Source organism: Hypanus sabinus, chromosome 26, assembly GCF_030144855.1.
Source record: "Hypanus sabinus isolate sHypSab1 chromosome 26, sHypSab1.hap1, whole genome shotgun sequence".
Classification (NCBI taxonomy): domain Eukaryota; kingdom Metazoa; phylum Chordata; class Chondrichthyes; order Myliobatiformes; family Dasyatidae; genus Hypanus; species Hypanus sabinus.
In genome coordinates, this window is record NC_082731.1 from 17,865,680 (window position 1) to 17,890,440 (window position 24,761).

The 24,761-nt window shown below is 51.8% G+C and overlaps 2 protein-coding genes across 8 annotated transcripts in view; one reads left to right on the forward strand and one right to left on the reverse strand.

Moving 5' to 3' along the window:
- Positions 1-21,232, reverse strand: part of LOC132381846 (protein BANP-like) — a 31,863-nt gene extending 10,631 nt beyond the window's left edge. Inside the window, exons 1-3 of one of the 7 annotated variants that reach the window (XM_059951469.1) lie at positions 20,780-21,232; positions 8,473-8,743; positions 1,469-1,578 (exon numbers count right to left, since the gene is read on the reverse strand). In XM_059951469.1, the coding sequence (XP_059807452.1) occupies positions 1,469-1,535 (67 nt within the window). In that variant the 5' untranslated portion in view covers positions 1,536-1,578; positions 8,473-8,743; positions 20,780-21,232. Of the gene's footprint in view, positions 1-1,468; positions 1,579-3,168; positions 3,256-8,472; positions 8,984-20,779 lie in introns of those variants that run through there. The other 6 variants (XM_059951474.1, XM_059951473.1, XM_059951472.1 and 3 more) reach the window with 6 other exon arrangements.
- LOC132381845 (large neutral amino acids transporter small subunit 2-like) overlaps positions 20,303-24,761 on the forward strand; it is a 42,672-nt gene continuing 38,213 nt past the window's right edge. Inside the window, exons 1-2 of the mRNA XM_059951466.1 lie at positions 20,303-20,459; positions 21,205-21,374. Of these exons, the coding sequence (XP_059807449.1) occupies positions 21,230-21,374 (145 nt within the window). The 5' untranslated portion in view covers positions 20,303-20,459; positions 21,205-21,229. The remainder of the gene's footprint in view (positions 20,460-21,204; positions 21,375-24,761) is intronic.

Genomic DNA, 24,761 nt, shown 5'->3' on the forward strand with positions numbered 1-24,761 from the left:
ATGTGAAACCTGGCCCACAAAGTTTGCACTGACGGTTTTAAGCGAGGGTGGGATGGGGGGGGAAGCTGACTCTGCTCTCCACAAACACAAAATCAGAAACTGCTTTTGCTGCAAACCAACTCATTAATGGGGGGGGGGGGGCGATGCACCCTAAACTCAGACAACCTCTGAGGGGAGGGCTAAGGTTAAGAGTTTGAGGCTAGAGTTTGCACCTTTGCCTGACGGCCGTTTTATGAAACAGTGCTGTTCCTATGCCAGGGAGCAGCCACCATCTCCTTCTCCACCCCCCTCGCTCTGGCGGGATCGGGTGGAGTTTGCACGTTCTCCCTGTGACCCTGGGGGCTCCCTTTCACCCCCCACGTCCCAGAGAAGCACTGGTCGGTGGGTTAACGGCTCAGTGTGTGGGTGGGAGGTAGAATCTGCGGTGGGGGGTAATGTAACGAGGTCAGCATTGGATTAGTGTAACTGTGTGGTTGATGGTCAGCACTGACTCAATGGTCTGAAGGGTCTCGGCCTGAGGTGGTGGGGTTCTGTGACTCCTTTCTGAAAGTTATAGCTTAATCCAGATCTGTAGGCGTGTGGCCTAGTGGATAAGGCATCGGTCTAGTGATCTGAAGGTCACTGGTTTGAGCCTCAGCTGAGACAGCGTGCTGTGTCCTTGAGCAAGGCAATTAACCACACGTTGCTCTGCGACGACACCGGTGCCAAGCTGCTTGGGTCCTAGTGCCCTTCCCTTGGACAACATCGGTGGCATGGACAGGGGAAGGCCTGCAGCTTGGGCAACTGCCGGTCTCCCATACAACCCTGCCCTGCTAAGGCGCAAATCCATGGTCTCACGAGACCTATAAATAATCCAGATCCACTCCTCCTCTCGCTGCCGTGCACCCAGACCGAAAGGCCGAATGTTATCACTGGGATTTCATTCCCCCTGAAGCAACGGACAGGAGGGGTGTCGATCAGGTGGGTGGTCTCAGTATCCAGGGTAGGGGAGTCTAAAACTAGAGACGAGGTGAGAGGTTTCCACACAGGATGGAGCGAGCTGCCGGAAGAAGTGGTGGAGGAGGATAGAATGACTACGTTTACAAGGCATTTTGACACGTTCATGGATATGAGGGAGAGATATAGGCAGATTGGACGAGCTCAGTGGGGGGGGGGGGGGCTACTTGGTGAGCATGGACGAGTTGGGCCAAAGGGCCTGTTTGTACGTTACACAACTCTGCAACTCCATCTCTCCACGTTCTCGAGTCGTACCACAGTGATGGCAGCCACTCCACCCCACCACAATAACCCCCTCCGACATACCACCCTCTCGCCCCCTTTCACCATTTAGGACCTCCTGCACTCCGAAAGCAACAGCCCCTCTCTGCGTCATCACCCTATGTTTTGAGGGTCAGCTGGGCCACCAGCAAGGCGGGGTAAGGGGAGCCCCACCAGACTGTCCGGGGTGGGGGGAGGGAGCAGCACGTACCGTCGGCGTCCGATGCGAATTGCCGCACTGCGATCTCCACCATCTCTGCGAGCGGTTGCTCTGCCATGTCGGGGCTGGGAGCCAGGACTCGCTGCTTCGGGGGGTCCAGGCTGCAGCAGACAGAATGAAGGTAAGCTGGGAAACCAGTTCCTCCAGATGTCCTTTCCCCACCCCCCACAGAACCACACTGGTCTCATCTTCCCCTCTCCCGCTCCCATCCCTCTCCAATACATCCAGTGACCTACCATCCAACAGAGATCTCTGCCCCCATCTTGAAACAGTGCCTCCCCGCCCCGCCCCCGGATCTAAATTCCACCTCCCCCAGCAGGGGAAACACCAGTTCAGCATCTCCCCCATCAAGCCTTGCCACAGAATCGGTAAGATCCCTCTCACTCCCCTACACCCCCAAGGAGAGTGGGCCCAGCCTGCCCAACCTTTCCCAGTGAGGGAGGCCCTTTCCCCCGAGTTACAGACCCAGTGAACCCTCTCTGCATCACCCCTGGTGCTTGAAACTCTCTTGCAGAAGTGTGGAACACAGCACTGTGCACAAGTCCCGAGTGGAATCGCACTGTCAGCCCATGAGCGAGGGAACTGGATTGCCTCGAGAGTCAGCAGGAACTCAACGGGCCGAATAGCTTCCTACGCCGGAAGAAAATATGGAAAATGCAGGAGCAGGAACAATGTTTCTGTGGCTGTGGGGGGTGTCACAGTCAGGACGAGGAATGAGGAAAAACTCCTCCTCCCCCCCCCCCACTTACACAGGGAGGTCAATCATTGGAATTCCTCCACTTGGGAGGATTGAGTGCTGTGCTGGTCACCACACTGTAGACAAGGATGGGGCGGGCACAAAGGAGATTCCCCAAAGGGTTGCCTCCACTGGCGGAGTTTGGTTACGGAGAAGGATTGGACGGGACTGGAGTGAAAGAGGCTGAGGGATTACCTCACCGTAAAGAGCACTTTAACAGGTTGCATCACTGTCTGGTACGGAGAGGCCAATACACGTGATCGGGAAAAAGGTGCTGCAGACTGGAGGAACGCAGACTCAGCCAGCTCCACCATGGACACTAGCCTTCGGAGCTCTGAGGGTACCTTCAAAAGTGGCGCAAAAGGCACAACAGCACCTTTCACCTCAAGCAATTGAAGAAGTTTGGTGTGGGCCTCCAAATCCTAAGAACTTTCTACAGGGGCACAATTGAGACCAGCCTGACTGGCTGCATCACTGCCTGGAATGGGAGCTGTACATTCGTTAATCACTGGACCCTGCAGAGAGTGGTGTGGACAGCCCAGCACATACGTAGTGAGTTCCCATGACTCAGGACATTTACAGAGACAGGTGTGTATAAAGGGCCCAGAGGATCATTGGAGACCCGAGTCACCCCAACCACAAACTGATCCAGCTGCCACCATCCGGGAAAAGCCAGGACCAGCAGGCTCCGGGACGGCTTCTTCCACCAGGCCATCAGACTGCACAATTCATACTGACACAACTGCATTTCTATGTTATCTTGACTATCCTGTGGTACATAATATTTATTTTAAACTTCTACAAATTGCATGTCTAGACAGAGGCATACCGTAAAGATTTTTACTCCAAATGTATGCGAAGGACCCAAGTAACCAAGTAAATTCAGTTTGAAAGGCGATGCCTCAAAAAGCCGGCATACATCATTAAGGACCCCCACCACCAAGGACATGCCTACCGTTGGGGAGGAGGTACAGCTTCTTCCCCATTGCCATCGGACTCTACCTCACCACTTCCTTCACACATTTACTGATATCTCTCTGTACTGCTGGCGCAAAACAACATGTCAGTGATAATAAACCTGATTGATAAGTAAGATTATCAGAGGCAGACAGGGTAGATAAACAGAACTTTTTACCCAGGGCTCGGGTGTCAAAGACGAGAGGGGTAGGTTCGAGGTGGAGGAAGCAGTTTCTGAGGTAACTTTCTTTGTTACACTTACTGCGGTTCACACGAAATCTGCCGCCAGGGAAGGGGGTGGTGGAATCAGAACTTACCCCTAGGAGGCAACTTAGACCGGGCACTTAAGTGGGCGAGGTGTAGAGGGACATGGAGGCAAATAAGGTCAACGCAGGTGGGCCCTCTGCAACTGGATCCTCAACTCCCTCATTGGGAGACAGTGCGGATCGGTATTGATATTCGATATCCGTGGTTATTCCCTGCTCCCTCTACACTCCTGACTGTGTGGCTAGACGCAGCTCAAACTGGTAAACCATTGCAGGTGGCGGCGAGGAGGTGTGCGGGAGTGAGATAGGCCAGTGGAGCTGCAACAATATCCTTGCAGCCATCGTCAGCAAGAGAAAGGACTGGTCGTGAACTTTAGGATGGGGAGGTGGAGGGAACACATGCCAGTCCTCATCGGGGAGGGGAGGAGTCGGCAGTGGAAAGGGGGTGAGCAGCTTCAAGTTCCTGGGCATCAACTTCTCAGAGGATCTATCCTGGGCCCAACACACTGATCCAAGGGGTGCACTGTCTGTCTGTGTGTGTACCTTGGTGGTGGGCTGTGCGTCATCACGGGCTCGTCCATGTTGGTTTCTCATGAGGTCCCAGTTCCCTCCCACGTCCTAAAGGCACGCGGCTCAGCGTGGTAAACCACCTTTCCCCAGTGCGCAGGTGTAGGGGTAGAACTGGGGGGGTACAGTGGAGTCACCCCTCCACCCTCACCGTTCCCAACATCCTTTGCTCCCTGCCAGATTTACACACTAGACAAATACAGTACTGTGCAAAGGTCTTATTTTTATAAATACACATGTATATTTGCCCAAGACCTTTGCACAATACTGTAGCTCCCTCCACCTTAATGACCCGGCCTCCCACAAACCTGGGGCCAGCAGATTTCAGGGTTCACCATGTACAACACAGAAATTGGGGTTGGTATATGATTGTCGCCTGCATCGAGGAGCACTTCGCCATCCTTACGGAGCATTTTGTCACGCACAGTACAGGGAGTGGGGTTCTACACCACACAGACAGGCCTTTGGCTGTCCTGATGTTCAATCTACCTGCTCCAAGATCACATCCCTTTTCTCTCAACCAAACTTGAGAAACTGAGTTACAGAGAAAGGTTGAATAAGTTAGGACTTTATTCCCTGGAGCATAAAAGGATGAGGGGAGATTTGATAGAGGTATATAAAATTATGATGGGTACAGATAGAGTGAATGCAAGCAGGCTTTTTCCACTGAGGCTAGGGGAGGAAAAAACCAGAGGACATGGGTTAAGGGTGAAGGGGGAAAAGTTTAAAGGGAACATTGGGGGGGCTTCTTCACGCAGAGAGTGGTGGGAGTGTGGAATGAGCTGCCAGATGAAGTGGTGAATGTGGGCTCACTTTTGACATTTAAGAAAAGCTTGGACAGGTACATGGATGAGAGGGGTATGGAGGGATATGGTCCAGGTGCAGGTCAGTGGGACCAGGCAGAAAAATGGTTCACCACAGCCAAGAAGGGCCGAGGGGCCTGTTTCTGTGCCGTAATGTTCTACGGTTCTCTTCAGTGCTGCAATTCAGCCTGCACCTACCACTCCTACTGGAAACTGAGCGAAAAAGTTCCCCCTCCGCTGAATATTTCACCTTTCACCCTGACCTCCAGCCTCAGCCAAACTGAGGTGGAAAAGGCTACGTGCGTTCGCCATAACTGTACCCCTGGTAGTCCTGGGATTCTCTTTCCAGGTAAAGAAAGCATTCAATAAAGCACAGATGCACATTTTCGTGGGGTATTACTGAACGTCTGCCACATCGGACATTGATCGCCCTTGACCTCAGGGGCAGGACCCGCTGGACTCGCTCCATTTCCAGGATTCCTTCCCTACTCACCAGCTGTGTCCGAATCCCGGAACTCTCCAACGGACAGCATCTTTACCGAAGCGATGGGTGAACGCACGCAGGCTGGGTGAGACTTGAAACAGAGGTCAGTGGAGGGTCAAAGGGGAAATATTTAAGGGGAGTCTGAGGGGGGAACGCCTTCGCGGAGGGTGAGGTGAGTGTGGGATGGACTGCCAGCGGAAGTGGTGAACGTGGTTCAGTCCAACACACGTTTATTATCAAAGTACAACCTGGAGATTCGTCTCCTCGCAGGCAGCTGCAGAACGAAGGGACCCGAAGGAAGCAAGAGAAAAAGATGGTCAAGCACCCAATGTGCAGGAAAAAGACAAATCATGTAAATAATAACCTCCAGCAATAGCTTGAGTGAGTCCCCAGTTCAGTGCAGAGCTGGGTAAACCTCACAGAGCAGCGAACTGAACCGGCCCCGATGCCCTGACCTCTTCAACCTGGCTTGGAGCCTAAATCATCGTCCGAGCACAGAGTTCAGTCACCACGATTCACTCCGGGGCTTGGTTTGGATGTACCCGATCTATCGGATTTGGCCCGGCACGAAAATCATCCTACAAACTTTGTAATTACAGTTGAAATGTTTAAGACTGGTGTGGCTAGGCGCATGGATGAGAGGGATTTGGGGGGATGGGGTCTGAGAGCAGGCAGAAAATCGGGTTAGCACGGAAAACCTGTCCCACCCGGACCAAAGCAGTCCGGAGGTGCCAATCCGCCCACCGTTGAGGGGCAGTCAGGAGCGAACAGGAAGAGCCCAGACACCTGAAAATTGAACAAGGTGACCAGCGTGCTCGCTCCCTTGCTGCATTTGCAACATTTCCTGTTTTGCTCCACATTCCCAGAACCCTCTGCGTTTCAATTCTGGATGGCAGGCAGGGATACACAGACTGGGAAGGGCGTTGTGCAGGTACAGCTGGCGATCAACAAAACTCTCCTTCTTGTACAAGAAGGATGGAGTTTGTCTGCCAGGGGCCACATTCGGAGTAAACACGGACATTTCCAGTCTCTGATTTTAAGGATCTGCTAACACTTGGCAAGGTGGGGGGGGGGGGGGGGGAAGCATGGTGCAGAAAATGCCCACTGAGTCAATTCTGCTGGGAAACGGTTCATTTCAGTCCACTCCCAGCCATTTTCACCCGGACCGTACAATCCTGTTCACCCCCTTTCACCACCACCCCCATCTTCCTTGCAAGCACTTCCACACACTGCTCCCATCAGCTTTTGAGAAGACCTGCCCGACCCTCCAAAAGAAATAACTCTCATCCCTACTGTGAATTGTGAAACTCTGAGATTTATGTGATTATGGGGCTGCAGTTTGCACGGCTTTCCTTCGTTTCCTTCGTGTTGCTGATTCCCGGGCGGGTTCTTGTGCGAGGGAGGGGCAGCGTTTGGGATCTGATCTTCCTGTTGGTTTGTGTGTGCGAGGGAGGGGCAGGGTTTGGGATCTCATCTTCCTGTTGGTTTGTGTGTGCGAGGGAGGGGCAGGGTTTGGGATCTCATCTTCCTGTTGGTTTTTGTGTGCGAGGGAGGGGGTGGGGGGGGGGTTCTGGATTTCCGAGTTTGGTTTCTTTTTCCTTTTCATGCTGGGAGGGGGAGGTGGGGGGGGGGGTTGATATCTTCTCCCGTGGCCTTTTCTGTATTTCCTGGCTATCTGGAGAAGACGGATGTCAGAGTTGAACTGTACATGCAGACTTCGACAATAAAATTAACCTTTAAATGAGTGACCACCTTATTTTTATATTTAAACAGGTTCTAGATTTACTCTCAAGAAGAAACAGCCTACTTGTCATAAGACTATGAAACGGTTCACTGGTAATGATAAGATGGACTCTGAACCTCACAATCTACCCTGTTATGACCTTGCACTACACTTTCTCTATAGCTGCTCCACTTTATTCTGCATTCAGTTTTACTTTGTTTTTCTGCACTGGGTAATCATCCGAACGGTACACAAAGATGAGGTTTTCACTGTATCCCGGTACATGTGGCAATAATGCACCAATTTCATCTGTACATTCTCCCCGTGACATCATGGGTTTCCTTCCATGTTCCAAAGACATGCGGGTTAGAGTTAGCGGGTGGGTATTTGAGTGGGCGTACAGGTGGGCATGTGAGTGGGCACATCCTCAGATTCTATTGGTCTGAACAACCCATTTCACTCACGTGACAAGTAAAGCTAATCTTCAAAATTCAGTCAGGTTACACGAGCCCAGTCTGTCTGACACTTTTTCAGGAGTCCACCCACCTATACCATTTGTTGCTCCATCAAACTTTCTCTGATCTGCTCCCAGATGATTACCACCCTTCCTTAACAGTCCTCAGTGCTCTGGTAATGGTCTCAGCCTCCCAACACCAATTCCTAGGTACAAGCCGACAATGGATTACAATAGGCTTACAGACGGGGAACGTGGGTTTTGATTAAAGTTTGGCAGGGCATTAGGAGAAGGAATTCACCAGGAGCGGTGGGTAAGAGGAGCTCAAGGCCCAGGGCACAGGAGCCGACTGTACTTGGCAGGTTTCTGGATCAGCACATGCTCTGCTGCTACCTGGAATGCAGGAGGATGAGATGGAATGTGTCCGGAATATACTGCTGGGAATTCAGGCTCCCATACTGCGTCTTTCCACAGTGCCATGATACTGGCCTGATTCCCACCCCTAATGATGGAGCTGTTGTGATTTATCATCAAAATCCCAAGGATACAGACATCAACAGTACCTCACAAAAAAGTGTGTGTGGGGGGGTTGGGCATTCAAAGGGGGTGCATCTCTCCCTTGGCTCCCTGCGATTGGGGGGGGGGTACACACATTCCTCCTCCACATCCAGGAGTGCACCCCACTTCCCATTCCACGAACCTATTAAAGACAGGCTTATGTCCTTCCCACCCCATTCATGCCCCCTCTCTCCAAAAGCCCCGTTAAAAGGTAAATACCCCCTCCATACCCTCATTAAAGGGAAAACACCCCCTCCACACCATTTAAAGGCACATCCCCCTCCACATCATTTAAAGGTACAACACCGCCTCCACTCCATTCCTCTAATAAAGTGAGGGTACCCCTCTTTCTTCCACGTGACCATCTCTTCCCCCCCCCCACCCCGCATGCGAGTCGAAATCTCAAGTCTCGCGAGCTCTCGTCTCCCGCAGGAGCCGCCCACCGACCTGTCCGTCAGTCGCAGGTGAGAAGCTCAGACGACAGGGGGCGGGACCCAAACCCGCTCTCCGCGCCGGCGTCCAATCAGGGTGGCCTACTCGCGCCCTTCCATTGGTCGACGCCTATGACTGACAGAGGATGCGGCCGTAACCGTTGGAGAGCACGGAGGTTGCGAGGCCGCCCGCCGAAGGAAGAAGCGAAACCGGCCCTCGGAAGTAGTCCTGCTGCTCAGTCTGCCGGCGGAATACCTTCTCAGTGTTTTCTTTGAGTACCTGTGTTCTGTAGAGAACTCTAGAGATAAAGTGCTGGCTGAAAATTGGTCATTACCATCAGCGGCTTCACTCCACCTTTGTTGTACACTGAGTACCCCTGTCTGCCCCCAACAAAGATGGCGTCGACAGTCTTACTTCTAATTGGTTGGCGGTATGCCCCGCTGCCCGAACCCAACCAATGGCTGCAGCCTCGCTTATCTGAAGAACCAATGGATTGCTGCCGGTGGGCTTTTTCCCCCGCTAGAGGAGCCGCACATTCGCCAATCAGATAACTGGTTAGTTTATCTCTCACTTCACCGGTGTGTTCTGCCCTGTGAGTGGTGGTGATGCTTTCTGTTGACAGTAGGCAGTGGCCAATCGTAGATAAGATTTAGTCAAGGGCCTCCTACTGTGTGGTCATTAATCTCTGATTGGATAGAAAAAGTCACGGAAAACTGTCAAGGTTGCCAATCAAAAGAACCATACGCTTTTTCTCCATAACTATCAGCCAATCAAGTTTCAAGTGCGATGCATTGCGTATCTGACGGTTCTCAGCAACCGCAAATCGCGCATTAATTTCCCCTGCACCACCTCCCCCCCCCCCCAACAATTAGTGCGTGTGACAATTATATTTCAGTTTGCACCCCTCTGAGGTGGACAATTCAGAGGCACACAAGCCTTCAGGGTCAGGGAGCCAGGCGGTCCCAGGGGAATTTGTGGTTAGACCCCTCTCTGGCAACTGTGGCCAAGCCGGTACTTCATAACAGTGCAAGTTCACGGCCAATACTCTTTGGGACCATCTTTAGCAGCTTCATCAGTGGCCTGAAGGTCAGAACTGGTGACCTTCAGTGATGATTACACTATATCAGATTCAGATTTATTTATTGCACGTGCAAAGTTCTAAGTAAGTTTATTATCCTGAGATTAGATTTCTAACATCTGCATCAGAACCTACAGTGAAATGGGGTGTGTGCATTAACAGCCAACTCGTCCAAGGATGTGCCGGGGGCTGCCCACAAGTGTTGACCTGCGTTGGTTTGTAGTAAACCCAGCACGGCGGCAGTTCTCTGTGGAACAACACAAAACCCAACAGGGCAATAACAGTTCCTCCCTCAACCTCACCCACGCACATACACCAGGACAGACATCTTTGCCTCTAATCTGCTACGGACTCACAGACATTCTTCCACTTCCTGAGGGGATTCTCCTCCCATCTTAACTGAATTTTGCAGGAGCACCATTGAGAACGTCCTGACAAGCTGTATCTCCATCTGGTATGGGAGCAATCGAGCATTGCCCCAGAAGTTCCTACAAAGGACTGTGAGAACGACTGAGAGAATCATAGGGGTTTCCTTACCATCCATAAGACACAGGAGCAGAATTACGCCATTCAGCCCATCAAGTCTGCTCTGCCAAACCATCATGGCTGATCCCGGATCCCACTCAACTCCACACACCTGCCTTCTCGCCCTATCCTTCAATGCCCTGAGCAATCAGGGATTTATCAACTTCCATTTTGAATATGTCCACAGACTTGGCCTCCACCGCAGTCTGTGGCAGAGCATTCCACAGATTTACTACTCTCTGGCTAGAAAAAATCCTCCTTTCCTCTGTTCTAAAAGGTCACCCCTCAATTTTGAGGCTGTGCGCTCCAGTTCTGGATACCCCCACCACAGGAAACATCCTCTCCTCATCCACCCTAATCCAGTCCTTTCAACATTTGGTAGGTTTCAGTGAGATTCCATGCTTTCTTCTAAATGTGGGGGCATTTATCTGGGGCACTGCAATCACAGGACCCTCAGTATTATTAAGGATCCCACCCATCCACCCAGCATCCTCTTTGACTTTCTACCGTCGGGCAGGAGACTCCGATGCATAAAGACAAGAATGGTCAGGATAGGAAACAGTTTCTTCCCCCAGGCCACTCGGCCCCTGAACTCACATTCAAAGCGTCACTGGTTAATCTGCTCTGCACCCCACAATATTTAATTTATGCACTTTGTTTATTTATCCCTAATTCGTTTGTAGATTTAATTCTCTCCTACATGCTATGATTGTTATGTGTACTACCCTGCTTTACACCCTGGTTTGGAGACGCACCTCGTTTGACAGTGTACGGTATATTTAATGACAATAAACTTGACCTGAAATGCTAATGGCACTTCTTACTGACCCTGGGGAGAAAGATGCTGGCTGTCCACTCGGTCTATACTCCCTGCCACATCACATTTAAAATGTCACCAGAAATTGTACTGTACCCTACAATATTTAATCTATGCACTTTAACTATGCATAATTCATTCGTAGATTTAATTCTAAGTTGTTGTGTGTTATGTGTACGACTGCTTTATGAGAAACGTTGTCCTGTTTGACAGTATACATGTGAATGACAACACACTGGACATGACTTCCCCAAAGACTCACAGACTCAGGGCTCAACTTCTGTTCCACCCTCAGCCCCTGAGAGACAACACTGAGGCAGGGGCAGATAAGGAGTAGGAGTGTAAGGCAGTGGTATCTCCAAGTTCGCCACCGTCAGCATCCGGGGTGGGAAGCCGAGGGAAGTGAGGCTTTATGAACACCCCTGCAAGTCGCACACCATCCTCACTGGCGGAAATCTACCAGAAAGACCGCAGCAGTCCAAGGAGGTGCTGAGACTGTCCGTCCGTCCGTCCCTTCCTCCCTCCCCCTCTCACAGACACACACACACACAGTCCTTTCTCGCACAGGTACAGATACACGAACGTGCAGAGTGAGTGAAAATACACCCAGCCTTGTTACACACACACACAGAGTCAATCAGGGATACACAGTCCCCTGTCTCTTTCAGAACACACTCACAGTAATTCTTTCTCTTTCGCAAACATTCCAGCAGTGTTTTCTCTGTTTCTGCTCTATCATTTATGGTCTCAGCGGGCTTGGGAGACAGGAGCTGCCCGTGGTGATGAGGTGATGGAAGGCAGATGTTCAGAGAATCCTCACGTCCACTAGAGGTCTCTTCCCTGTCATGGGAAGCCCAGCCCATGGGCTCAGCTTTCAACTGGAGCCCAGAGAAAGGAGGCCATTCGGCCCCTTTTGGCCTGTCACCTGGAGATAGCAGTGTGAGACCCCCCCCCCCCACCCCCGACCACGTGGGTTTCCTTGCGCGTGTTCCAAAGATGTACGGTGCGAGTCAGGGTTGGTGAGTTGTGGGCGTGGTACGTTGGCTCTGGAAGCATTGCGGGCTGCCCCCAGCACATCCTCAGACTGTGCTGATGCAAAAAGACTGTATCTTTCAGTTGTCATGTGGTAAATAAAACTAATTCAAGTTAACACCTCCTTACCAATCGGCCAGTCCCAGTAATCCCAGGTTGGCAGTGGTGGCGTCAGAATTGAGAGAGGCCGACTGCTGGGCCACCATGGGCGATGCTGGCATTGAGTGAGAGGGCAGCTTCGTTGACCTTCTGTGTTGTGTGTGTGCTTTCAATCCGCCCCTGCTCCATTCTAGAGCCCACTCCACATCCGTCAGGCCCCTCGGGATAGCAGCTGCCTGCTCCCTCTATCCGTCCACTCCGTGCTCCCGAGATTTCCACCACACTACCTGCGTCTTCGGCTCCCTCAGCACGGAAGCAGACCCTTCAGCCCATCTAGTCTGTGCCAGACCACTTCAACTACCTGCTCCCACAGACTTACTGGGATCTGCGCTAAAGCCTTGGAATTCTTCATTACATCTTGGTTTATCTCGGCTAAATCTTAGGAAGGCAGGTTTCAACTTTGCAACAGCTGATGCCTCATTAGGCTGAGCTGTCTCGTGTCTTATTGGCACAGTGACCCAATGCTTAGAACGACTGCCCCATGTCTGCAGAGGCCCCAGTTCAATCCTCATCTCCAGCGCTGTGAGTGCGAGAGTCTGTCTGAGTGTGTGTGTGTGAGAGAGTGTATGTGTGTATGTGAGAGAGTGTGTGTGTGTGAGCGAGAGTGTGTGTGTGTGAGAGAGTGTGTGTGTGTGTGTGTGTGTGTGAGAGAGTGTATGTGTGTGTGTGTGAGTGAGACAGAGAGACAGCATGTGTGAGTGAGAGAGACTGTGATTGTGTGAGAGAGAGACAGTATGCATGTGTGTGTGAATGAGAGTGTGTGTGTGTGTGTGAGAGAATGAGTGTGTGTGTGAATGAGTGTGTGTGTGTGAGCCTGTGTGTATGCTTGTGTGTGTGTGTGTGTGTGTGAATGAGACTGTGTGTGTGAGCCTGTGTGTGTGTGTGTGTGTGTGTGGGTGTGTGAGCCTGTGTGTGTGAGAGAGAGTGTGTGTGTGTGTGAGAATGAGAGTGTGTGTGAGTGAGAGAGTGTGTGTGTGCGCCCCTTGTCTGGACACAGCCTTCTCTCTCTTACTGAGATTCTGGTTTTCCCTGCACGTCTGGTTTCCTTCCACATCCTGAGTTAATTAATTAGCCAGTGTGAAATGTCAAATTTCACACCCCCTCCCTTACACACACACACACACACACACACATACACACTCTCATTCACACACACACACACACACATACACACTCTCATTCACACACACACACTCTCATTCACACACACACACACATACACACTCTCATTCACACACACACCCTCCCTAACACACACACCTGGGATGTGAGATGGTTCTGAGCCAGCTCTGACTCAATGGGCCAAATGGCTACACAGAGATGTTCACTGGTTGTCTGTCACTGTCACCCCTAAAACCTCTCCTGTCCAGAACGGGGAGGGGGAGGGGGAGGGAAGCGCCGTCCTCGATCCATCCCAGTCCTCATGGGGGGAGGTGTTCCTGAGGCACCATCGGGTAGACGTTTCTGTGACTTAGTCACAGCACTAGTGAAAGCTGTCCAAATGTACCTTCCGGTCAGGGGAGGGGAACCTGCAGACGGCAGTTGTTCTTCCGCCCAGACGATTAGAGAGGGAGGTGGAATGGGGAGAGGGGGAGGTCGTGGAGGGAGGGATGAGAGTGAGAGTGCTGCGAGGAGATTTCTGTTACGGGGAGAGGGTGGCCAGACTCGGTCTGCTTTCTCGGAAGTGGAAGAGGCTGAGTGCTGAGTGGTTTGAGGCATATGCAGGTTACATAAAGTCCTGGGTAGATTCAGGAGGATCTATCTCATACAGTGCTGAGATTCTCACCGCCTGCTGTTACACAGACCGGACCTGGAGCATTGGAATGGGTTTGTTACTCTCACGTGCGCCGAGATACAGTGAAAAGTTTATCGTACAGATCAAATGGTTACACAGGTAAGGCTGAGCCTGGCAGCATGTTCTTTCAGGCTTCTGTATCTTCTGCCCGACGGGAGGGGAGCAGAGAGGGGAGTCTTTGATTAAACTGGCTGATTTACGGAGGCACAAGTGTAGTTAGAGTCCGTGGAGGAGAGCCTGGTTCCTGTGACGTCCTGAACTGTTCACCGCACCAAAGGAAGCTGAAAGGTAGCAGATCCCACGGAGATGCGACAAGGGAGATATGCTTCCACCAGCCAGAGAGCATCAGGCGAGAGGTCAGACTTACGAGGAAAGGGTCTGGTCGCTTAAAATTGCGGGGGGAGGGGAGGCACCTCTTCTCGTAGATCTTGGGATCCTCTGCCCTGGAGGTGGTGGAAGCTGGTGTTTAAAGGGGGGAAAGTCGGGATGCTGAGACCAGGTGCGGATGAGCTAATGAGCCTGGGGCAGATCAGCCATAATCGTGTTGAATGCCAGGCTTGAGGGCCCCCACTTGTTCCTGTTTTATTCTGATCGAAGGTGGGAAGGGGGCAGTGGGAGGTGGAAAGCTTGAACAACAGAACCCCCAAAGCCCCCTCTCCCACCAGCAAAGCAACAACCCTCCCTCTCCCCCACCCATTTCAGCATCCACCATAGAGAGGCCATGATCTGCAGCCAACAAAACCTGCTCTTTACCGGAGAGTTTGACAAGCCACGGGCTCTCTCTCTCCCTCACTAACAAGGGACAGAGTCCCCCTGTAATATTCTATTAAACTCCCAACAGTGTTCAAATATCCTGTCCAATAAGTGGTTTGACTGCTTCTAACACTTCCTTAGTACGTACCGCCCCTACAAAACACTAGTTAACCACACTTGGAGTACTGTGTTCAGCTTTGGTCACCACATTGGCTTGGAGACGCTGCCGAGGAATTCCATGGATTTGAGGACGTTAGTTATGGGGAGAGGGTTGGCAGGGACTATTTTCCCTCAAGCGAAGGAGGCAGAGGGCTGAGGAGTATTGATAAGGTAGATAGTCAGAATCTTTTTCCCTTCGTGTGCAGTGTCATGTGACGTGGGTAATCATGACCGTGATCGTTCTTGGCAAATTTTTCACTCTGGGCAGTGTTTACCTGATGGGTGACCCCCAGCCATTATCAGGGCTCTTTGGAGGTTGTCTGCCTGGTGTCAGTGGTCGCATAATCAGGAACTTGTGATATGCTCATACAACCATTCACCAGCTGAGACCCTGATTGGGGAGGGCAGGGGGTGAAGCTAAGCAGGGGCTACACCTTACCCAAAGGAAAGCTGTAGGCCAGCAGAGGAGAAGGAGCACCTCACACCACCCTTCACCCTTTCCCCTCGTTGGGGATCTTGAGGGGAAGGGTTCTCTTTTGCGTAGAGGGGGTGATATCTGGGATGTGCTCCCAGGAGGAGAGGTGGAACCAGATCAAAGCGTGCGTTGCAGAGATGTTTGAACAGACACTTGGCAGTGTGTAGATATGATGCTGGTGCAGGTAAATCAGATTATTTCAAAGTACGTATGCCTACTGCCCGTTTCACCGCTGGCGTTCCGGGCAGCCATGAGGGTCCTCCATCTCAGGGTTTCCTCCGTCATGTCAGTGGCATCCTCTCGGTTTTCACTGCTGTCAGCCACACAGTCCCGGGTGGAGACTCAGGAATACCGTCGCACTCGGCTGGAGAAGGACGCTTCATTGTTTCTGTAACAGTTTTGTTTGACCAGTTGGGGTTGTTGGCCCTGAGCTGAACCCCCGAACCCGGTGGGCCACTCTCAGTCTGGCCTCTGCTCTCTGGCCTGTTTGGCATGGGTGACCCTACCAAGATCCAGAGCACAAGGACAAAGCACAGGACTCTGGCCAACATGGCTCTCGGGGCCATTGAGGCACACAAGCCTCCAGACCCATCGACAAGTCTGTGGTCCTTTGGGAGGAAAAGAACAGATATGTCACCATATATCACCCTGAGGTTCATGTCCTTGCAGGCACTCACAACAAATACAAAGAAACAGCAGTATAGTGAAATGTATGCACAAACAGATAATGCATAGGAAGACAAACTATGCAATTAAAAAAAAACAAATAATATTTTAAAAGAATAGTGCTGGATCTGTAAATAAGTAAAATAAACCTTTTTCCAAAATTAACTCAGCTCCATTGAAGAAATCCCCTTTTCTCGTTAACCTGCGGTCTCTTTCCCAAACTCAGTCGATTCGAAAAGCTGTCCCTTCAGCACAATCGACAACTTTTAGAAATTTTTTTTCCCTTCGGTGAGCAGGGAAGTCAAAAGCCTTTGGTGATCTCTTGCCTTTGCAAAACACAGTCTCACAAAGTGCAAGCTGATTAGCACCGACCCCTGTGGTATGTCCACTCCTGCCCAGCCAATGAGTTGGCCCATCTGGCCCCTCCCCCATTTAATAAGTCAGTACAGTTAACACCCCAGGCTGGTGGTGGCAGGAGGGGTTTCTCAGTCGTTGGAGCAGTCACCCATTTTAAATGAGAAAAGTCTCCCTCTCAGGTGGTGGCAGGTATCCGGAGCCCCCTCCCTCAAAGGCCACGAATGAATCAGAGCAGCACACACAAAATGCTGGCGGAACACAGCAGGCCAAGCAGCATCTATAGGGAGAAGCTCAGTCGACATTAACAACAACACACACAAAATGCTGGTGGAACACAGCAGGCCAAGCAGCATCTATAGGGAGAAGCTCAGTCGACATTTCGGGCGGAGACCCTGACAAATCAGAATCAGAAACGAGTTTATTATCGCCCAGATGTTTCATGAGATCGTTCCTTGCGGCTGCAGTGCAAGACATTAAAAAGTTACTGTGTTACGTTAAAAATGAATTCTGCTGAAGTGGAACAGTGAGGCCATTCCCGTGGGTTCATGGACCATTCAGAAACCTGATGGTGGAAGGGAAGAAGCTGGTTTAAAACTCCGAGCAGGCTCCTGTACCTCCTCCTTGACGATAGTAATGAGAGGGAATGTCCCAGATGCAGAAGCTCCTTAGCAACAGACGCTGCCTCCCCGAGGCAGCATCATTTGAAGATGACCACAATGGTGCGGAGCTGACCGAGTCTCTGATCCTCTTCATTCCCTTCTGATTCTGTGAGCTGGAAACTCCATAACAGGCAGTGATGCTCTCCATGGTCCATTCGTTCGTTATGTCACCTCTTTCTGTGACCATGATTGCTCTTGGCAAATTACTCTACAAAAGTGGTTTGCCCTTGTCTTCTCCTGGACAGTGTGTTTACAAAACGGGTGACCGCCAGCCATCATCAATACTGTTCAGAGATTGTCTGCCTGGTGTCACTGGTCGCATACCCAGGACCTGTGATATGCATCAGCTTCACGTTACCCTGATCGGCGGGGCTGCACCTCGCCCAAGGGTGACCTGCAAGGCTAGCAGAGGAAATGGTGGCATCTGTTAGTCTTGCCAGACCATGGATCTGCACTTGGAATAGTTTCCAGGGCGCAGGCCTGGGCAAGGTTGTATGGAAGACCGGCAGTTGCCCAAGCAGCTAGTCTCCACGCCACCGATGTTGTCCAAGGGAAGGGCAAGGCCTGATACAGCTTGGCACCAGTGTCGTCGCAGGAGTTGCCAGAGCGAGACTGAAGGCAACGTCGGACTGCCTTAGGGACTCCAGCTCCGGATTTGTCCTCAGGGTTTACTCCCGAAGCCTTTCCCATGAGTGGGTATGGCCTCAAGGCAGCGGAGGTTTGAAATCAGAGTTTTCCCTCTCGTAGATGGACTGCCTTCCCAGGCTGAAGAGCTCCATCTACCCGGGGGAAGGAGTGCCTTAAATCTGCTTTGGTAGAGATGTATCCCCACTCCTTCACCCATCTGTACCCCTCCTCGGTACACCTGTAGAAATTTGCTGGAGTCTTTGGTAAGGCCAAGGGAGACAGATTCTTAATACGTGGTGGGAGGGGGTAGTTGAAGATCATTGGGACTGGCTGGGAATGCCAGGTACCAAGAGGGGTGGGACAGTTTGGGTTTGAGTTCCTTGGAGTTCAGAAAAGTGACAGGTGACATTATTCAAACACACAAGGTCCCGTGCAGTCGGATGCAGAGCTGTCTCCACTAGTGGGGGGGGGGGGGTCCCAAACAAGGCAACACATACAACACGCTGGAGGAGATCAGCAGGTCGGGCAGCATCCGTGGAAACGAACAGTCAACGTTTCGGGCCGAGACCCTTCGTCAGGACTGAAGAGGGAGGGGGCAGGGGCCCTATAAAGAAGGTAGGGGGAAGGTGGGAAGGAGAAGGCTGGTGGGTGTCAGGTGAAAAACCAGTAAGGGGAAAGATCAAGGGGTGGGGGAGGGGATAGGCAGGAAAGGTGAAGAAGGAATCTAAGGGGAAAGCACTACGGGTAGTAGACGAAGGCCAAATCTTGAGAGAGGTGTTAGGCAGCTGGAAGAGGAGGCAGAGTGAAACTGGGATGGGGGAAGGGAGAGTGTGGGAATTACCGGAAGCTGGAGAATTCAGTGTTTGTGACGAGGGGCTGGAGACTACCCAGACGATATATGAGGTGTTGCTCCTCCAACCTGAGTTTGGCCTCATCACGGTAGTAGAGGAGGCCATGTATGGACATACCCGAATGGGAATGTGAAGCAGAGTTGAATTGGATGGCAACCGGGAGATCCCGTCTGTAGTGGCGGATGGAGCAGAGGTTCTCGACGAAGCTACCTGACGAAGCTCATCTGTGTTGAGTCTCGCCGATGCTACCTGACCTGCTGAGTTCCTCCAGCTTGTTGTACGTGTTGCTTGACCCCAGCATCTGCAGTGTACTCTGTGTTCCCAAACAAAGGAACAGGGCTGCAAAATAAGGAGTTGGTCATTTGACTCTGAGGTGGTGGATCCCTGGAACTCCCTGCCCCTGAGGGTGATGGAAGGCGGATCATTCAGAGGAGAGATGGGGTCTGAGGCAGATCAGCCACAATCGTGTCAAATGGCAGGACAGGCTTGAGCTTCATAACCTTTGGTAAATTGTCCCTCAGCACAGACACTGTTTTAACATGAGCAAAGTCAGCAGGCAGAAGCAGCTGGTAGATGTGATGAAAGGAGGCACACATCATACTGAAAGCCGTTCCAAGGAAGAGCTCGGCTCAAGCCAATGTTACATGACTTTCACATGCCAAAGCTCAAAGGAGAATCCTGCATTTACAATGTGTTTGTAATGCTTCTTTTGAATTACATATAACTTTCACATCTCCTTCTTTGCACCCATCCTTCAGAAACGGATGTTAAATCAGCATCGTCTGGTCTTTCAGTAACTATGATTCATAGTCACTGTGCAGAGCTGCATTTTAAATTTAATATACAGTCCATATTCAGATTTGAAGGTTGCCCTGTCCAGAAACTGCTCTAATACGTACACGTGTGCACACTCTATCAGACACACTCACTCTGTCTAAAGCACATAACACACTCGAATGCACAAGCACACTCAGAATCAGGTACACTATCACTGTTATGTGACATTAAATTTGTTGTTTGGTATCAGTGGTAAACTGCGAGACAAAGTCAGGATGCAGTGATAAGTTAATACGCACACCATGTCTGTCTGATTTTCTCTCCCACACACGCACACACTTACACTATTGCCTCATGCCCTGGTGTGGAAGCACCAATGCCCAGGAGCGGAAAGGTCCACCTGGGTAAAACCCTCCCCACCATTAATACTTCTATTGTTAGCATCCTTCATCAGAGACCCCCCCCCCCCACCACCATCCAGGCCATTCTCTCTTCTCGCTGCTATAACCGGGCAAGGTACATACACAAGCCTGAGGTGCCACACTGCCAGGTTATTACCCTGCAGCCATCAGAGCCCTGAGCTGCGGTGGATAAACCCAGTCACTGATCCTGCGACATACCCGCTTGCTCCGCTCATCTACTTTGTTCTACCCCTTGCTTGTCTATCAGCCTACTACAGTTTTTCATAAATTTGATCGACTTTTGTTCCTGCAGAGATGAATCTCAGGGTTATGTATAACATATACCGTATGGACTCTGATGTTTACTTGAAATGTTGAGCTCCCACTCTCACGTTGTCTCCCAAGCTGTTTCTCACACGCACGCACACACACACACACACACACTCGTGCTCTTTCACACACATACACACACTTGCACGCTCTCTCGCACAAGCTCACTCTCAAACACACATTCACTCTCCCTCCCTCTCGAACCCACCAGTGAGGACCCGGAGCGTTTGTGCCGTGGTCTCCCCGAGTGAACTCCTTTCAGCTCAGTGACACAAACAGCATCAGCCTTGTGCAATTTGCCGTGCTGGGGAAAAGGCAGTGTTTACAAGGCAGTTCCTGAGTCAGCTCCCACTGCCTTGTGTTATTCCGCTGTGTGCGTTGTTCTGCCAGGCGTGAGTCAGCGGGGCTGAGAGCCAGCAACCCCCCCCCCCCAACCTCCAGCTGGCCAAGGACTTCTCTGCATTGAAGGTGCAGGCTGCTCTGTAAACTTGCTGGAATCGTGATCAAGTCTCCGTATGGCACTGCATTGGATATCAGCGATGTATGTTTATGCTTGTCTTCTGCATGCCTGTGTGGTGTTTTTCATTTTGCAACCACATTTTCACTCTCTCCCCCCTCTGTCCCTCCTCTGAGTATCAGTCTGTCTCTTTCTTTCTGAGTCCCAGTCCCTATCTCTCTCTTTCTGCTTTTCTCTCTCTCTATCTGTCTCCCTCTGTTTCTCCCCAATTCCAACCCCCTCAGCGATACGGTCAGGTTTCTCAATGTGGGAGGAGCTAGTAGTAAATATAGAAGGGCAAGGTGGTGGGGGGTGGTGGAGAGAGAGAGAGAAACAGTGATATAAGAGATTGGAGCAGTAATCACCTCAGAGAGCAGCAAATCTCGACTGCGTAAACACTCTCCGCACAAGGACAGCCGGCAGGTTCTGATCAGCACCGGGTCGGGAGTAGGTAGTGAGAGAAAACTTGTCAAATATCTGGAACGCTCACCCACCAGCCCGCTCCCGATTCCTCTTTGATGTCTGACCTCTCTCTCTCGACCACTTCCCACCTGTCGCCTGTCCTCGCCGCTTGCACCTTGCCCGAGGTAGGGGCGAGCAACGTCTGAGGTCACGGCTGCCTGTCTCGGAGTTGGGCCGCTCTTTTGCCCCCCCTGGACGTTGATTTGGTTTGAGCTGTCCAGCCACCGAGCACGACCGCCTGCGAGCTGCTTTCAAACTTGCTCAGGTGGGGAGTGCTTTTTGCCGTAAACCTCTCGAGTCATCGCCCATCCATCCCCTTCTCTCGCAGACTGGACTAACTCCTGGTGGGCAAGATGGCAGAGGGGAGCCGACAGCGTAACCTGCCCCCGGCCAGCAAGGGGTCCGTGGACAAGTTGCCGGGCAGCGGGAAGAAGGAAGAAGCCGGAGTCTCCCTGAAGAAGGAGATCGGACTGGTCAGTGCCTGTGGGATCATTGTCGGTAAGTGTTGACAAGGGGCTCGATACTGAAATGCGAGAGTGAGTCAGTGTGTGTGGCCAAGGTTAGCAGCCCCCTCTCCCACCACCATCCACAGTCGGGTACTCCACTTCCCCAGGTCCCGGTGGGGCCTCGAGGGTCACTGGGAGAGGGACTGCAGTGACTGGGGTTGGGGGAGACATGGAGAGGGTGGGCACCAGGCTCTGGGTGTGAAGTGGACTGGGGTGGAGGCGAAGGGCTGGAGCGGTTGCAGTGAGGGAGGAGGGAGGCCCAGCAGTGGCAGGGTGATGGAATGGGGGAAGCGGGGCGTTGCAGAGGGGGCGGGGAGAAGAATGAGACGAGTCCAGCACTCTGGGCAGCTGGAGATCGGCGGGGTATTGCCAGTGATTACCACCCCAAAGGACCCATTGGGCTGACAGCACAGACTGCAAGGGGCAGCAAAGCCGGGAGGCTGGGTTTGAGGTGAACTCCCTCCTGTATCTATGTGCATGTCCCATTGCCCCCTCTCACACCACACACAATCCTAATGGAAAGTGGGATTGAATGGGAAGGGGTGGGGGGGTTCCTTTCTACCTCCCCTCGACCACCCCTCTGACCTACGTCCAGCCCTTCCACAATCTGTACACCTCCCAAATCCAGCACTGTGATGGCTCACCGTCTTGCCTGCTGCTACCCAGCCATCCTAAACTCCTTTCAAAAGACCCCCCTCCTCCGAGGTGTCTCAGGGCTAATTGTTCTGGTGAGGAACTTTGGGCACTACACAAAGGCAGGGTGTGTAGTTAACTAGAGTGACTCCGCCAGGACAATGAACAGCCAGTCAATCAGTAATCAGCCATGACCAAAGCGCAACTTTCAGAAGTAAGATCTAATTATCTGTAAATTAAATCTTCTGCTTTTGTCTGAACCTTGACTCACTGGATTGTTTGTTAATTGAATTTAATCATAGACAGGTGGGGTGGGGGGGGATGTGTTCACAGCTAGGGACCTTACCCCCCACCCTAACCATGCCCAACCCTGCAGACCTTTGACTATCTCCTCACAAGAAGTTCCTCGAGGATATGATGCCATCGTGGGAAAGAACGGGAGAGCTGGGGTCTATTGGGAAGCTCAAAGTAAACTGAGCATCAAAGTGCACATGTACAACCCTGAGATCCAATTCCAAGAGGACCTACTCAATAAATCCAAAATAAAATTGATGAAAGACCGCAACAACCTGGGCATTCAACCAGTGTGCAAACAGCAATCTGCGCAGATACAGGAAGAAAGAAATAATAATAATGAATAAATAAACAATAAATATGGCAAACATGATATGGAGAGCCTTTGAGGATGAGGTTCCATTGAGGTGTGTGTACGGGAGTGAATGGGAAGGGGTAGGGTCTGTTGGGATTGTGTGCGGAAGTGAATGGGAAGGGGAAGGGTCTGTTGGGATTGTGTACGGAAGTGAATGGGAAGGGGTGTGGTTTGTTGGGATTGTGTACGTTACGAGTGAATGGGAAGGGGTAGGGTCTGTTGGGATTGTGTACGGAAGTGAATGGGAAGGGGCGGGGACTATTGAGATTGTGTGTGGTGGGAGTGAATGGGAAGGGGTGGGGTCTGTTGGGATTGTGTGCGGAGGGAGTGAATGGGAAGGGGTGGGGTCTGTTGGGATTGTGTACGGAAGTGAATGGAAAGGGGTAGGGTCTGTTGGGATTGTGTGCGGAGGGAGTGAATGGGAAGGGGTGGGGTCTGTTGGGATTGTGTACGGTGGGAGTGAATGGGAAGGGGTAGGGTCTGTTGGGATTGTGTGCGGAGGGAGTGAATGGGAAGGGGTAGGGTCTGTTGGGATTGTGTGTGGCAAGAGTGAATGGGAAGGGGTGGGGACTATTGGGATTGTGTGTGGCGGGAGTGAATGGGAAGGGGTGTGGTTTGTTGGGATTGTGTACAGTGGGAGTGAATGGGAAGGGGTGGGGTCTGTTGGGATTGTGTGCGGAAGTGAATGGGAAGGGGAAGGGTCTGTTGGGATTGTGTACGGAAGTGAATGGGAAGGGGTGTGGTTTGTTGGGATTGTGTACGTTACGAGTGAATGGGAAGGGGTAGGGTCTGTTGGGATTGTGTACGGAAGTGAATGGGAAGGGGCGGGGACTATTGAGATTGTGTGTGGTGGGAGTGAATGGGAAGGGGTGGGGTCTGTTGGGATTGTGTGCGGAGGGAGTGAATGGGAAGGGGTGGGGTCTGTTGGGATTGTGTACGGAAGTGAATGGAAAGGGGTAGGGTCTGTTGGGATTGTGTGCGGAGGGAGTGAATGGGAAGGGGTGGGGTCTGTTGGGATTGTGTACGGTGGGAGTGAATGGGAAGGGGTAGGGTCTGTTGGGATTGTGTGCGGAGGGAGTGAATGGGAAGGGGTAGGGTCTGTTGGGATTGTGTGTGGCAAGAGTGAATGGGAAGGGGTGGGGACTATTGGGATTGTGTGTGGCGGGAGTGAATGGGAAGGGGTGTGGTTTGTTGGGATTGTGTACAGTGGGAGTGAATGGGAAGGGGTGGGGTCTGTTGGGATTGTGTGTGGCAGGAGTGAATGGGAAGGGGTAGGGTCTGTTGGGATTGTGTGTGGCAGGAGTGAATGGGAAGGGGTGGGGACTGTTGGGATTGTGTGTGGCAAGAGTGAATGGGAAGGGGTGTGGTTTGTTGGGATTGTGTACAGTGGGAGTGAATGGGAAGGGGTGGGGTCTGTTGGGATTGTGTGTGGCAGGAGTGAATGGGAAGGGGTAGGGTCTGTTGGGATTGTGTGTGGCAGGAGTGAATGGGAAGGGGTGGGGACTATTGGGATTGTGTGTGGCGGGAGTGAATGGGAAGGGGTGTGGTCTGTTGGGATTTTGTACGGTGGGAGTGAATGGGAAGGGGTGTGGTTTGTTGGGATTGTGTACGTTACGAGTGAATGGGAAGGGGTAGGGTCTGTTGGGATTTTGTACGGTGGGAGTGAATGGGAAGGGGTAGGTTCTGTTGGGATTTTGTACGGTGGGAGTGAATGGGAAGGGGTCCCAGGGCAATCCCTGATTGCCTCTGGCTTGCTGGGTGTAAACTGAGGCTCATCATGATAGGAGACAGCTCACATGGAAGAGTAATAACAGGGACCACCAGTGCAGTTTCAATCGGGGTTGTCTGCAGGGGAGGGCTGGAGATGCGGCAGAATGATGGTCAGTGGTGATGGGGATGGTGTCGAGCCTGTGCCTTCTCTGGTGCCTCACTCGCACCACCTTCTGGGGCTCAGTGCCAGTCAGTGGCCTGTATTGTCTCTCTGAATGCACAAAGCCAACAAGCTGCCTTTAATACTCCCTTCAGCGCACAGAAATGTCCCACACACGATCCAGATCAAACTGCAGAGTTCGAAAGGTTAAAAAGTTGGCCAATCTC